At 31.0% G+C, this 16236-nt stretch overlaps 1 protein-coding gene across 1 annotated transcript; it reads right to left on the bottom strand.

Moving 5' to 3' along the window:
- Window positions 1-332: 332 nt before the first annotated feature.
- On the bottom strand, window positions 333-6521 carry LOC113392313 (kynurenine aminotransferase). Its single transcript, XM_026628672.2, has 9 exons — window positions 6279-6521; window positions 5616-5769; window positions 5177-5303; window positions 4651-4760; window positions 3045-3288; window positions 2635-2801; window positions 1978-2164; window positions 1121-1284; window positions 333-762 (listed from the first exon to the last, which is right to left on the bottom strand). The coding sequence occupies exons 1-9, from the start codon at window positions 6428-6430 to the stop codon at window positions 703-705; spliced, it is 1365 nt and encodes a 454-aa protein (XP_026484457.1). The 5' UTR covers window positions 6431-6521; the 3' UTR covers window positions 333-702.
- Between the last annotated feature and the right edge of the window lie 9715 nt (window positions 6522-16236).

The following is a 16236-nucleotide window of genomic DNA, read 5'->3' as shown; positions in this document are numbered from 1 at the left end:
TCGATACTCCACTATCGATAGTCTATCGATAGTTAAGGGATTAGCGATAGTACCGATATGCTATCGATAGTATCGATAGCTCTCCATGACCAATACTATTAATAATATCGATAGAATTGCATAAACGATACTATCGATATCTTGAATAGTTTTCGAGGTCAAACTATCGATAGCTCAGCAACACAGAAAAGTTGTCGAAAAAAAGCATATAAGTAGTTTGAATGATTTTTTAAAATATAATTTTGATAACAATATAACATTGTATATCTAAATTGAGTATTATTAACATATATGATAATAATTTCTTATTTATGTAATTTAAAAAAAATACATTAAAAGTACTGTATTTTATTTACGTAACATTCATTTGTATTATATAAAACTTTATATAAAAATACATTTACAGTACTCATGTTTATATAGTCCATTCCACGAGTCGAACTCCTAGAGAACGAAATACTCGTACCTCATTGGTCGATGCGCGCGGCCAGAGATAAGGAGACGAATGCGGTAAGACTATCCTAAGAAATAATATGGCCCCAGAAGGTCACGCGCATTGATCGCACGAGGGTTATTTCCCTTGGGAGCTCGTTTCGTGGAACGGGCTTCGTTCGATTTCTTGGCTTATAGTATGATATTTAAATATTATATGAAATTTTAATAATTATATATATCATAAAGAGTCCCTGTAATTTTATAAAATTACTTCTTAGCGTTCCATTCCTTCAGTAATTTTTCTGTTAATGACAGATTTTCGTCTTTCTGAAATCAAAAAATATAATATTTAAATAAAAATAAATGATATACGTGAATATCGAAATCAAATAGCTAACAAAATGCAGTAAAAACAAATTTTATGTACGTAGGTGCAGCACATTTTAACTTTGGTCTGAAGTTGCAAGCTGCGTCATTGGCCAGCAGTTACTATGTAGACCGGTTTAATTTATTAATTCTCTCATTTATTTCCGTAGATAAAGTACTCGTAATTTTTACTGTTTCTAATAAAACTAAAGTTTCTTATTTAACTTTTGGACAACTTTTAACTTCAGAGCGGCAATGTTAAAATAAACACACATCTTAAAGCATTCGAGTGTATAGTCTATTTTTTAAAATACGTTACCTTGATAAAACAGAATCTTGCGAAGTTCTCGCCGAGATGTTTATGTTCCTCCGAGTAGAAAGCTGAGGGCGGTATTGTTAGAACTCCGGCCTCTTTCGCAAATTTCTTAGTGAATCTGTAATCCTTGTACTTGTCTGTTTCCGATGTAAGATCTATTTTCTTTGCTGAAATTGTATGAAGACATTAAATATTGTAACTTTGGTTATATATGTCACGGTAAAATTGTAAATACCGTTAGATTATAATCTATCTCGCGAGATTGTGAGCCGTAACATACTGCTTATAATTTAACGCATTATTTTGCGGCAGATTATAATCTATCGACGTGCGTAATTTGAATTAAATTATAAACACTAACTTTACCGAAATATCATAAACTATCGAAATTTTTGACGTTTTATTTTTAGTTAAATCACTACATTTACAATTTATATTTATATAATATTTACAATTCTGCGGTGATATATACAAACATAATTAAAAATCTATCTACAAATTCAGTTAATGATAAAGCGAGGTGTAGAGCGATAATTTTTTTTTAAACATATCTTTAACAGAGGTAATGAAATAAAAAACATTTAAAAATAATGTCAATATTAACGATTTTTTTAAAAAGGTAACGTGAAAATTAGTCCCTGACATCATCATTGCTTCAAATATATATTCTACATCATGGTATTGAGACTTACAAATATCGGTTGTAAAACAAGTGAAGAGTTACAATGTACACACCGTACACATACCTTCTCTTTCTCTCGACAGCAATTTAGCGTTCGAAAGAAGAAGACAGACATATACAAAATTAAATAATAAGTAAACTGGTTGGTATACAGATCAATTATTAGAAATAACCTTACCAAGATTCGACCAATCAGCTACAATGAAGTACCCTCCATCTGGTACGGTGGGGTTGAAGCCGTTTTCTCTCAGCACTTTAACTAAGTAGTCCCGTTTGGAGATGAGCTCTTTAGCGAGGGAGACGAAGTAGCTCTCCGGTGTGTTGATTCGAGCTAGTTCAAATTCAAACGATCGGGCGACTGCTTCCTGTAATTATATTTTTTAATATGAAATTTCTTTAGTGAGGAAAAGTTTAGCACACTGCACACTTTCAAAAATACGTAAACTTTTTCCTACAAGATATATATTAGTATGGACATAAACACAGACGCGACGGAAAATTTTAACTTTTAATATAATATAATATCTCTATGTACATAGTCATTACTAAATTACGCGGTATTTTTGAATGTATAAAAAATGATTAGATATTTGTTTTATGAAAGGAGCCTCAATGGATTGAGTACTCTGGGACAAATTAAAACTAAAGTATATTCTACGAAAGGAACTCCCAAAGGAAATTGCCCTTCTGTTGTAATATTTAAATGCAAGTGACCTTTATAAGCCAAATTATTTCTTAGTATCTCACATGCCGGACCAATGATGTGTTAGTATCTTGTCACCCAGGAGTTCAACTAATGGAATGGACTAAAAATGTTTATATATGTATGTATTACCTGTACAGGAGTACAGCACGTGTAGACACAGTTCTGATGAACAACTTGAAGGTTCTTCATAAGGTTAGCGGGCCCATAGGCCCAGCCTGTCTTCCAGCCAGTAACGGAGAAGGTTTTACCCGCTGAACCAATGGTGATTGTCCGTTCCCACATACCGGGCAACGTAGCTGGAAGCAATTGCAAATTAGTACAGGAATTATTATGTGTGTAAGAGACCATACTATGTTACTATATTATAAATTTCAATAAGACAAACGTTGAAAACATTGAGAATATCAGGATATCAAAGTGGAGATGATCTGGACAGTTGGTTAGACGGGAAGACAGAAGGTGCGCTAATGTGTGGTGGCTTAGAGAAGCAGGCTAGTGGGTAGATCTCTCTAATACTCTAATAGAATCATTCCACTCACCAATCCTAATATGTTTGTTAGATTCATAGACCATCCATTCGTATACTTCATCAGAGAGACACAAGACGTTGTGCTTTTTGCACAAGTTTGCGATTGTCTCCAACTCCTGTGCCGTGAACACTTTGCCGAGAGGATTGTGAGGGGTGTTCAGGATCAACATTTTTGTTCGGCTATTGAATAATGACGATAACTCTTGTTCGTTAAGGATCCAGTCGGCTGATCTTAGTTGTCCTCCAGTGGATTTCTGTCAACATTTCACAATTCTTGAAATAACTAACTTAACTAAAGGTATTATAATCTGGTATATATATATGTTATATGTTTCTTATTAGCATAGATACATGGATACTTTTTTATTATTTATTTATTTATTTTCCATGTTTTGTTTACAATTTTGATACCAGCCTTCTAGAGTTCTAAAAGTTCTTCTCCTTTAGCTTCCTTTAGAATTCCAAACTAGCTTTCGCTGTGTTTTGGAAGGCCGTTTCTTCGCAGATTTTAGGTACATAATTGTTTCGTATTATAATCAAAAAATAATAATCAAAAACACAAAAGATGACTAATTCATTACCTTTGACAATAAAAGTAAAAAAAAAATTATAATAATATTATTAAAATAATTTTTTTTTTTTTAGCACGCATGTTTGTTTATCCGTATGTCTGTGTATGTGTATTTATGTGTGATGTTGCGCGCTATAAGTGGATTTAATAATATATGCAACATTTTATTTAAGTTTACTTTCAGTTTTTAAAATTACTATAGCATTAAGTCTTAAATGTATGTATAAGTCTCATGGCTATATGTACACAGATTAGGGATGTTATAGAGCTCAGTAACCGTAACCGAAACTATTGGATAAGCGAAACAAAAATCTATTCAGTCCTTCGAGAAAACAGCTAAAATTTCAAGTAATCAGAAGATATAGATGCTCTTAAAAATTGCTTAATTATTTATTATGTAAGTATTTATTTGAAACATATTATTTATAGATCTAATCACTCGCCGTTTGTTTAATAAAAGGCGTGAAATAAAATTAACAACATAATCTCGATTTTAAATTTTTTTTGCTGTCCTTACTCTCATTCATCTCCCGCACACTAAGACATCTTGTAAGCACAAGCGACACTCACTAATGCACGCCGGTAATTTGATGTAGAGGGGAGCGCTTTCGAATGTGAATGGATCTATAAATATCTATACTTTTATATAAAATGTTAAATCTGTTAACTATTAATATCACATAGGCAACACATCAACACACAACATAACAAATTCACTGTACAATAATGTAATATATCATTTATTTTGTATATGATTAATTATTTTTTAAGTTTTATGCATACAAAAAAATGTGTGAACAAACATGGGTGCTCTTTCATAACCTGATGGGACTTCAATCCGACACAATTGGGTAGAGTTCAGTCATGGATGAGGATGCTTTCCGAGGCACAGGAACTTTATCATTGTCAATTACCAAACTTCAGTATGCTATTGATCGAAAGCTCAAACACCAGGTCTAGCCAATAGCAATATACAAAAATCTATAAGAATAGACCTTTGCAGAGGTAAGCTTAGTTTAAAATGAATCATCAAAACAAGACTCACTGGCTTTAAAGCAATGAACTTAGGAGTACCGCCTGCGGACCTGATCATAAAGTCGTAGCAGTCGAAGAAAGGTTCAATAACAATCACCTCATCTCCCTCGTCCACATGACCTGGAATATATTTTATTTAAATAAATGTATGTTTTTATCAGTTTATGGACGAAGAGTTTAGAAGGCTCTGACCTGAATAGATAAAATGTCTATTGAGATAAATTAAATTTATGTATATTGATAAAAAACATTACATTCTAACATCAAAACAACCATAATAAATAGATTATTACATTATATTGACTGAAATATGTAAAGGAAATCTCATGTGTCATCAACCATGACATCTATTAATGTCCCTTGTACCTATTATTACAGGAACTCACTCACATTTGAAACCAGAACATAGCAATACAATGTTATGATGTTTTGCAGTATAACAATTTATGAGAGGCGGGTTAATTTGTTACTTTTATTTATTATATAATGTGTTGCATATAAACTAGTTATGTCTTATATAAACTATAAATACTGACCTAGAATTGCAGAAAACAAAGCTTCATAAGCACCACTCGTCACTAATATTTCATTAAATGGATCTAATTCTCTACCGATCAGTGGGGAGTATATTTTTGCTAAATTTTGAACTAAACGGGGATGTCCCTGAAAATAAAAACATGAAAGTTAAGTAAAAGCCTATTTTTATTTAGATAAACCAAAAGTTCTTAATTTATTTCTACTTTTTCAGACGAACACTAAAGCACCAAAGTTTAAAGTTTTTACTTTATTATGTCATATATAACATTGTCCAAAATTACCAATTTGGTGCTTTGACAATTCTTCTTTTCCAATACAATATTGCAAATGCAGTGATTTTCTAATAATTATATTATCTATTAAATTTTACTTCTAAATATATACTAATATTTTACTTTTAAATAGATATAACACCATATATATTTCTTTTATACTCACAAATCCCCTCGTATACTGATTAAGCAGTGGATTATCACCCACAGGAATTTCTGAGAGTGCCTTAGTGACATGTTCGGGTGCATGGTAGTCTGGAAAACCTTGTCCAAGGTTCACAGCCGGTTTGTAATCTGCAGCTAACTGGATGTACTCAACCCTTTAAAGTAAATGGTTAATTTCACCATCAATTCTGTTTATGCAGTTACAAATATGAAATTGTTACAACACCATTAGTCATCATTTTAAATACATTATGCTCCTTTGGTTCAGTGGTTAGGATCAGAGATCAGTGATGTGGATCATCTTAATGAGAGATGACAATATGGTAAAATTTATGTTATTTAAGCACTGTTTGGTGTTTATATGATAAATTTGTGTTTATATCTCATTCTTAACAGAATGCTAAGAAAAAAAAATCTGCTATGTAAATACATTAAGAGTAGTTTAGTGGAACAACTCTCAGTTTCTATATTAGCAAGACATTTATCTGGTAATAGAAGTTTAGAGACAAATTATTACTTTGGAGTTATTTTTATGTATCTCAATCTCAATTCAAATGAAAGTCAAACTATTGCGTAATATCTGACCCATGTTTGAATACACATAAGATGTATTATAAAAATAGCTTTCGCACTACACGATGAAAGAATTCATAATGTGACTTACCAGACGCTCTTTTCGCCGGCTCCGTAACGGGCAGGTAATTTAAATTTATTATTCATTTCTAAAGTGCTTTTTCCTCGCCAGACAATTGTATTCGACTGTTTGAAACAGCTAATGTCTATCGTTGCACTCAGAAGACCTTTCAACCTAAACATGATAAGGCAGATTGTAATATTCAAATAAAGATATGAATGTACTATCTCAGTGTAAATACAAGTTAAACTGTCAGAGCGAGAGAAATTACTACAATTCTTATAAGGTTGAATTAACTTGAATAATATAATCGCTCTAAAGACAATTTACATAGCTCCTGATAACATAAAATTCATTTTCTTAATTGTCTTTACCTAGAATAATAATATTTATAAGTCGAAAGTCAATGATAAGGAACTGACATATATATTTGACAGATTAAAAGTCATAGTGAAGTTTTTGAAGTTTATTTTCGTTTACAAAGTAGTAGTTTGTAAATGTAGTAATTTTCAATGTCAAAGTCAAATATCTTCACTCAATATTAATAAAAAAAGTTACACTTGCATATTAATTATTAAAAAACTAAAACCGCTTCGGAAATAAGGCCTTGGACCTGAGAAGAACTGTCGACAGAAACTAACGGTTTATTTTAATGTTGTATTTTACAATTATTGTTTTCATACAATAATAACATCCATAGATATACCTTAAATATACAAAGAGATTTAATATAGTTTTAATTTTTATGTTAGCGACAAGCAAATATTGAAATATTAATAAGTACATTTTGTAATCAGACCAATTTGTGAACATTTGTTTTGAAATCAAGTACATAATATACAGGTATAATGTTTAATATGAATAACAAATATATAAATAATTATTATGATATTATTTCGATTTTTGCACTATAATTTCACTATACTTTTTTCTCCACTTCTCTAGCAAATAAACTCTTTCAAACTCATTCTAAACTTTAATCATATATATTTTTGGAAAATCGAAAAAAATTAAAAATAAAGTAATTACTAATAATTATTAGGAATATTATAATTATTAATTTAATCAGTGTTTTACTTCGGAAAATTAATAGTATTTAGCCGTCCGAAGTTATTTTATTTTGATTTACAAATGGATGGCGATGGCGTTCGGTCAGAAATTAAATGTGAATAACACTGAATGTCTGGCCAATAGAATAAGATCGCAAGAGGTGCGACAGAAAACTTTCGGCTTCGGTCAAAACTTCGACCAATTTTTGTTATGAACTGTAGTCGAAGCTGGCCGAAGTCGAAGTCGATTGTTCCCTAGAAACGACAGGGGTTCTTAGGCCCAGGTCTTAGCGCTAGTATGCTCTTCTTTTTTACTATGGGGCTTATTCTAATAACTTATAACGGTTATGATATGTTCCCGTTCCGTTCCAACTTCGACGATTTCTCAGAAAAATAAACTACAGTTTATTTTTTTATAGGGAATAGTCGTAACTAAGGGCCAATTTCCAATATAAGTAATATTACTTACGATACTATCCTGATTATATATTTATCCAAAAACCGAACCTTATCTGAAAGGTTGTCTAAGTCAAATAGGAAAGCGGTTTTGAACAGTAACGATTACGTTTCGATTCCATCACCATAAAGTGAAAATTTGTTAGTGCGTTTGGCGCCCAACTTTTATTAAAAATCATTCAAATGTGCTACCACAATTTGTTAATAATTTGGTTTGCTAATGTAGTTCGAGCATTTTTTTAGCAGAAATAATATATTAATTATACTGTAAAGAAAAACGAGCAAATTCCAAAACTTTAACGACAAAGGTCACAAAAAGTGTTTTTTTTCATAAAATATAATATAGAATGTAAACGTCCATAAAAATAACCATTAATCTTACTTTTTGTGTATTATAAAGCGCGAACTTTCATCGTCAGCGATGAAGCTTCAAAAGTTTATAGAAGCTTAACAAAGCGAGCTTTGTAGGTGAACATCAAAAGATATTATGTGGTTAGCAATTTTTAAGAGACGTTAGCAACCTTAGTTTAGGTATCATTTTTAAAATTACATATTTAGGTTATTGTAATTTAAATGATCATTATATTTGTCTGTTTGAAAATCTTTTTGAGCACTTCCTGTAATTTCATGTAAATATGTAGTCAAAATCATAATATGTTTTGGTCGTAAATCGTCGTGAAGACATACATAAATTGCTCTCTTTTTGTCATTATTTATTTTACATTTGAAAGAAGAAGACACAGCATTAGTCAATATTTTCTTTAATTTATGACTATCGTTGTAATGTATAAAATATTTTCATAATTAAATTGTTGAATATAAGGATTATGAATATGAGAAAACTAATTCCCAGTATTGGGAAAACTGAAAACCATAGGGAAGACCCACGCTGCGCTCTCAATAGGACCTCGTATAAAGTTGCAAATACGCTTAGAGAATGAATCGAGTTTAACGAATACGTTAAGTTTCTCAGTTATTTTATTCTTGTCCTTGTGTGGCTTTGAGGTACGTGTCAGATACAGGTTACAGATTCAAAATTATGCGATTTTAATACTAATGAGAATATATTATTTATGAATTGTGTGTTTTGACTGACCGGCAAATGATAGTAACTGGTGAGGACCGCCCAGAACTATGGGTACTGTGAGAAGTTAATGTTAGTTTTTTAATTCCTTACATTACCAAAGCACCACCGACCTTGAGAGCTGAGAAGTTACGTTCCGACCGTAATGACCACTGTCATTGGTAATATCAATGAGCCAGTGCTCAACAGTACAATACTAAATAGTATTGTTTAGTGATGAGGGATGTTTTCTACCCAAAGCCCTACCACCAGGTGAACAAAGTGTTCCACTTCTAATATCAAAATGTAATTTTCAAATAGATTTCCTAAACTGGTAACAATCAAAGTTTGAAAGAAGCATTAATTTCCTTGTTTCAAGTAATTTATTAGAAGAAGTTTAAATCGAGATGTCTGAACTGTAACACAGTTCAAGGAAGTTGAAAATTAAAATGTAAACTCGTCTTAAGATACTTTGTATAACATTGAACTTACGAATGTTTGTTTTCGTCGTAATAAAAACTTATGCTTTTTTAACTCGAGTATTTTACATTTCATGATGTTCATATGAGGGTTGAGTTTGTAATAACAGTGATACTCGATTTTCTCTGCAGCAAAAATGAGAATAGAGTTAAAGTCATATTCAAAAGTCCGATACAGAAGTTAGTTTTAGTGTAAAATATAACTTAATATTAAAAAGGATATAGTTCAGAAACATGTACATTTTTAATTATATAATTACATACTCTATCTTATTGTAATTACAATTTATTCGTTTAGCTTTTTAATATTTAAATTACATGTCAAAGATACAAAAAAAAAACTTGGACCGATTTTATTACATTCTAGAGCTACGTCATTCGATTTTTAGAAGTCCGTTTTTTGACGAGGAATCATACCTGTTGTTTTTGAATAAGAACATTTTGTTATACACTCACTATAAAAAATAATATGTACTTATATTAAATAATAACTAGTGGGTCGCCCGCGAAACTTCGCTTTTATTCAACAGATTTTTTATTTATTTCGAAACCTATGACAGGTTTTGTTTCGATTTCATTTCATTGTAAACTGCAAGTCACCCATCTATATTTGGCGCCAAAAACTCTCGTGGTGTTAAAACATCTTATCACTGATTATACATTATTTAAAGTTATTAAATATTTTTTATTAAAATATAAAACAAAGAACAACGTATGTCCTAGTAGGTTAGCACGTATCATTTGATTTTTTTTAATACAGCCATACAAAAAAATGTCGTTCTAACCGGCCAGTAACTTTTTTCCGCTCTCTAAAATTAATTATTTCTTAGATCGTAACACTAATTTATAAAATTGCAATCAAGAATCCTTTTTAATTTTCTGCACATCTACGACTGAAGCTCCTCAAAACGAGACCATAACCGATTTTTTAAGTGCAGCTATCGTCCCATAATCACTGGGAAAAAATTGGCTTACGCTATTAATATATATAAGAATTTATTATTTATTATATTTTATTAATTTTATAATTACAAATCCCCTCCTTACAAATCTGCTGAAAACTTGTACAAAGGAATCGGAGAATATGGAAAGTTTGAGAGGTTATTACCGAGTTTCAAACTTGTTAATGAATACTCATAACTTATGCCATCCCTAAGTTAGCCTCTTTTTGATGTTGACTACATTAACTCCGGTTTTTGTGTTAATAAAACTTTAATTTATTTTCAAAGCGACATCCCTATCAAAGTTTATAAATTATGATAAATGGCGGTCATAAATATAATATAAATATAAATGTCAGTAATTATGCTTAATTTATTATTGATTTCAAAGAAAACTTATTGAAAGTGCTTTTTTAACAATTAATTCAATAATTAATTGCTATATTTATTGATTACTTAGAACTTTTTTGTAATGGAATGTGAAATCCATAATAAGTATTTCAATTTGTCTTTGAATACTTCAAGGTTATTTATATATAAATAAAATAAAGTGGAGTTTGTTTTTCTTCAACAAACAGTGATAAGATTTTAAATTAACATGGTTATTTTTATTACTAACAGTATTTAAAACGGGATATTTACCATGTTTTTTATTTTTATTTGGTGGAGCTCGATATTTCGACATTATCTACGAATGTCTTGTTCACGAGACAGTGATAAGTTGAGAACGTCACACAAGCATTCGATATTATAAAAATACTTTGTCTGCTGTTTAGTAACAGTTACACAGATAAAGAGTATTTGTAATGAGAAAGGCAAATAAAAATGTGATTGTGCTAAAAGTAACGTATTATAGGTGGTACAGCCTGTAAATGAGCCATTGTAATTGGGTTAAGGCAGCCTCTCATCTTCAGCTCGTGTATCCTTCCTGAAAGTATAATTAGAAAAAATAAATATGTGCTACTTCCTCAATAGCTGGAACGTCTGGAAGCTCATCTCGTTATATCAATAATATATTTTTTTCAAATAAAAGTAATTTTTTTTTTTTTTGATATTATTTATAATGTTAGTTAATATGATTTGTATTTAGAGGTATATATTTATTATGAGCTGTGCCTCGTGGATTCACCTGCGTTAAAATTGGATTATAGGTATTTGCCTTTTCCCAATCAAAACGTGATGTGTACTTCTATACAGTTATTAGTAGCCCGATTAGTTAGTGTGGTTACAGATATGATATTTATGGTTGTAGCAGGAACAGGGCCGGATCTATCATATGGCTTTTTGGGCTTCACCCCAGGGCCACAGCTAAGTCAAAAATAGACGATAATTCGAAAGAATCCATAACTTTATTAAATTAAACAGATCTTATGGTTTGCGAGTCCTGCAATCAATCAAACCCATTCAATTAATTTAATTCAAGTCTATGTTCAGATATGACTTAGGTGGGTCTTAGTGTTAGCCCAGGGAAAACTTACGGTCCGGCCCTGAGCAGGAAGTAATTAAGCTTATAACCATCTCAATAATCATGATAATCCCTTTTTATTGACGTACGTGACAATAGCACCAAATGGCACCCTAAAGATGTTTGTGTTCAACCAACTTAATATTTTAACATTAACCTGTACTTTAAGCAATGTGCTTGCAATAGAAATTTCAATAAAAAAAAAAAATCGTAAAATCAAAGAGGTTTTATATTATTTTTATATTCATATTGTCATGTTTTATAGCCTGCTTAGTGTACTTATTATATAACGATATAAACATAACCCTTAGAAATTATTGACATCGACTATCTAAACTGCATGTCATATTCAGCTACATGAGTCTGACTAGCTTTATACGCTTCAATAAACCTCACATTATTGTGATTACCAGTTGCAATATGGCGTCTTAGATGAAATGTACTCACTGATTCTTGAGATTCATTCGTTTTTACTAGAAAATAATGAACAATAATACGTTTACTAAATGGATCGATTTGGTCTGATCTTTTTTTTAGTTCTGATTTTGTGTAAAATGTTAGGTACCCGTATTATCATATATCATATCAAGTCTTGTTTAATTCTAAATTATACTATATTCTGTTTATTACAACGGAATCCCTCGGCATAGATCCATCTGGCGTACTGTCAAATATTAAATCAAAGACATTTAGACAGAGACAATTTTACTAATTTGTATATTCCTTATAGTATTATACTTCATTGCAATTTAGACGAACCTTTTGAATGGGATCATTGACCTCAAATTTGACAGCTTTCAAATAAAATTAAATGTATTTTATTAAGTAAACTTTACAGTTAAGCGTTTGTGAGTCGTCTATTTTTCAACTCTACCGCCTTTTCGGAAAGCATCCTCCAGCTAGAAAAAACGGCAATGAATTCATATAGTTGCTCTTTTCAAGGAATCAGATGTACAATTTTGATATTATTCATGCGTTTTTTACAAAAAGTATTTTTTTAATGAATAACAAGATTTATTGATCATACTTTGTGACCATATATAGGACTACGGTCAAAGCTTTTATGGTCACGTGTTCCGTTTCGGATTGCAAAATTGGTTTACATGAATTAAAAGAAAGTGAATACCGAATATTACTCCGATAACGGTAATAGCAGCGATAAATAAGAGCTCACTATATATATAATAAGAGTATATAATAAGAGCTCACTCCAGGCTGGATATTTTATGTTCTAAGGATGGATATTTTATGTTCTTTATATATGTATGCACTTAGTATCTGTTTTTAGACAATCAAAACGAAAACATTAGATTCTTAAATTCTAGAGTTTTTATTATTTATTATTACCCTACATTAACAGTAGCAGCCTATAAATTTCCCACTGCTGGGCTAAGGCCTCTCCCTTTAAGGTGAAGTTTTTTTAATCTTATTATATAGAGCCACGCTGGTCCGGTTACACATGTGGCAGATTTTCATTGTAATTAGACACATGCAGGTTTCCTCACCATGTTTTCTTTTATCGCCGAGCACGATATTAATTATGTACATAAATAACGCACATAAAAATTTTGTGGTTTGTGGGTTTGAACTCGCAATAATCGGTTAAGATGCACGTATTCTAACCACTAGTCCATCTCGGCTATCAATCCTATCAAGGTAAAATAGCTTATTCTTAGATTCAATTCTCACTTCCATAGAAATTTACCTTTTATTTCAACAAATTAACTTATTTAAATAGAGGATACTTTCATAAATGAAAGCAGCGGTCTACGATCTAATATTACTCAATAACTGCTAAAAATATGTTTTACTTGAAATAAACGTGCCTATACACTCTTGCGAAACTTAATAATATTTGATATTCATTTCACATATCGGTTACAGAGCTGTTAAACTTTGAAGATTTCATTTAATTAATGAATTTCGGCAGAGTATAATTTTTTTTAACTCCCACTGTAAAGGAATATCCTAAATCAGATCACAGAACGCTTGACTTACAAAACATTAAATATTTTTTTATTAGAACGAATATGCATTCAAATAAAAAAAAATGCTTATCACTTCTTCTGTATTTGAAGCCGATTCGAACTTAAGTCCCATGGTATACTACACGATACAATGAACCAATTTAAGTCTACGGTCAAAAGTTATGATATAAGTATGGTAAAAATATCATAATGCTATTACTTTTTATACATAGCAACTAATTGCAAAATTAAACCAAAACAACAAATTGAAGGCATAATCTATATAACGGTGGTAAATGGGGATCTCGTTATCAGGTTATCAGATTCGTAATTAGATGGATGAGATATCATAGCAAATTCAAATATTATTTTACTCTTTTGAAATCATTTATTCAATTTTTATATTTTTGATAATCCTTTTATTTTTCTAATGACGGCTGTCAACCCGTGACCTACGCTAATCAAGTCGCCGCCGCTCCATTTACTTCAGTCAAGCGTACTAAAGACGACAGTGTCATTCATTTTAAGTATCAGATAATTATATATTTATAAAGCGAAATACCACTCACTGATTAATCAGAAACTAGAACACATACAAACTTGAAATTTGGCAGGTTCCTTATAAGGTTTAGACATCCGCTAAGAATTAACGAAGGATTTACGGATTTTACAAAACATCCGCCCTTAGGGGGTAAACTGGGGGCTGGAAGTTTGTGTTTTATAAATTTCGCGAGGGTAAAGCCGCAGGTTCAAAAATTATATATACGTATTCAGACGTAAACATACGCCATTTGATGGATGATTCAACCATCCATAAAACATTTTGGATAAGGCATTAGGTGGACAGACAGATTAATACATATGTTTCGTCGTAATCGTGTACGAAATCCCTTAATCGAGTGTAAAATTATCTTTTTCCTTCAGTTCGTAGAATGTGCGTCCGCTCTAAGCACTTAACCCGATCCTAAAGTTAATGGACTCTGATAGAATAAAATGGAAATAAAGTGAGAAATTCTTGGGTCTTATATTTATTTTGTGACCCCATTACAGGTGGCGTGAATATTGTAGGTGAGTTGTGATAATTCGCACGAGCGTCTACTCGTTAAATAAACGAGACGATTTTATGAGCTGTTTCAGACTAAATTGATCCACTAAAATTCGTATGTCTATGGTAAACGTTCCAATTTTTCTAATTTGGATGATAATATTTATATTAGAAATCGTGTTGGAATAAGAATTTGGTTTTCATCTAATTGAAGTTTTGAAAAGAACATTCGTGAAAAAATAAGAGACGAACAGATGTAAAAAATCATTATTACGAATAAGCTTTTATTTAATCAACAAACTTTTGCTCGCGACTTCGTTCGCGTACAATTTAAAAGTGTTTGTTAAAGTCTATGAACATTGTATTCATTTGGAAAAGGATTAATATGATGCTTATAAAAACACCTTCGTGTGTTATTTAGTGAACCAATCTTAAAAGGTGTGGCAAAATTATTTTAGAACTTTTAGCACTGTTCAATTCTATCAGGATTTTTCGAAAACTGAAATATTTTTTCAAATCAGACCAGTAGTTCCTGAGATTAGAGCGATTAGATTGTCTGGTTGAACAAACAAATAAACAAACTTTCAGCTAGCATGTTAGTACAGCTTTAGAGATTGTATAGTCTAACGGGCTTCGATAGTTATGTCTGATTTGAATTATATTTGATTTGCCCGTCCGCCAACTTATACCTTTAAAAAAAAAGTAATAATCCAGAGACAGTTAAGTATCCAATATTTATCGGGCTTTGTGTGTTTAAAATGAAAGACTTGTTTAAGAAATATCTTTATTATCTTAAAATTAGAACAATACAAACTTAATCTAACCTGACTATACCGATGAATCAGACGTTTAAATACGAGTAACTTAGAGGCTTAAATGAGTATTTCTTTGACAGATTTAAGTTTATACAGCAGCTAACACTAAAATACATATTACTTAATTAAAGGTAATAACAATAGATTATAAATATTATTGCTTAAAGTGTGGTGGGAATATTCCCGAATGAGAATGAAAGAGTTTTACTATCAGTGATATATACGGCCTCTTTGCTATAAAACTTTGTACAGCGGTGAATTATGTTTACAAGCAGACTCGTAAGTAGTCTCATAATATTTCTCTTTCTGACATCAGTAATTTGATATTTGCAAGAATAAGAGAAAACTTTGTGTATATTCAACCGATATGCAATGTTCATTAGCGTTGAGTGTGTGTGGATTATATTTCTTCTAATTGATTTAAAATAATTACAATCTGACGTTACCTTATTGTCGTATTTATTAAGATCAACATGAATGATATTTGTAAAATGAATGAAAAAAAAAGTCGAAAAATATCTGATGAATAGGTATACTGAAAGAACTTCCAAAATGAAAACGCTACGAGAATATCGCTGATGTAAATTTTCTAGTTAGTGCTTTACACGACATACACGAAAACACGCATTGACATTTTCACTTTAAGAGTATAATGAAAAATAAGGCTAGGTTTACATGTAACACAACTTCCAATGGAATGGATAAGAA

The sequence above is a fragment of the Vanessa tameamea genome, chromosome 5, assembly GCF_037043105.1.
Source record: "Vanessa tameamea isolate UH-Manoa-2023 chromosome 5, ilVanTame1 primary haplotype, whole genome shotgun sequence".
Taxonomy (NCBI): domain Eukaryota; kingdom Metazoa; phylum Arthropoda; class Insecta; order Lepidoptera; family Nymphalidae; genus Vanessa; species Vanessa tameamea.
The sequence above is the reverse complement of the archived record's forward strand: the minus strand, read 5'-3'. Positions and strand labels throughout refer to the sequence as shown.

Excerpts from the sequence above, each read along its gene's own strand:
- LOC113392313 (XM_026628672.2), bottom strand. The coding sequence starts at position 6,430 with ATGTTTAGGTTGAAAGGTCTTCTGAGTGCAACGATAGACATTAGCTGT. Across the intron at positions 5,770-6,278 it reads GCCGGCGAAAAGAGCGTCTG|GGTTGAGTACATCCAGTTAG; the intron begins GTAAGTCACATT and ends TTTACTTTAAAG. Across the intron at positions 2,165-2,634 it reads CGTGCTGTACTCCTGTACAG|GAAGCAGTCGCCCGATCGTT; the intron begins GTAATACATACA and ends ATATAATTACAG.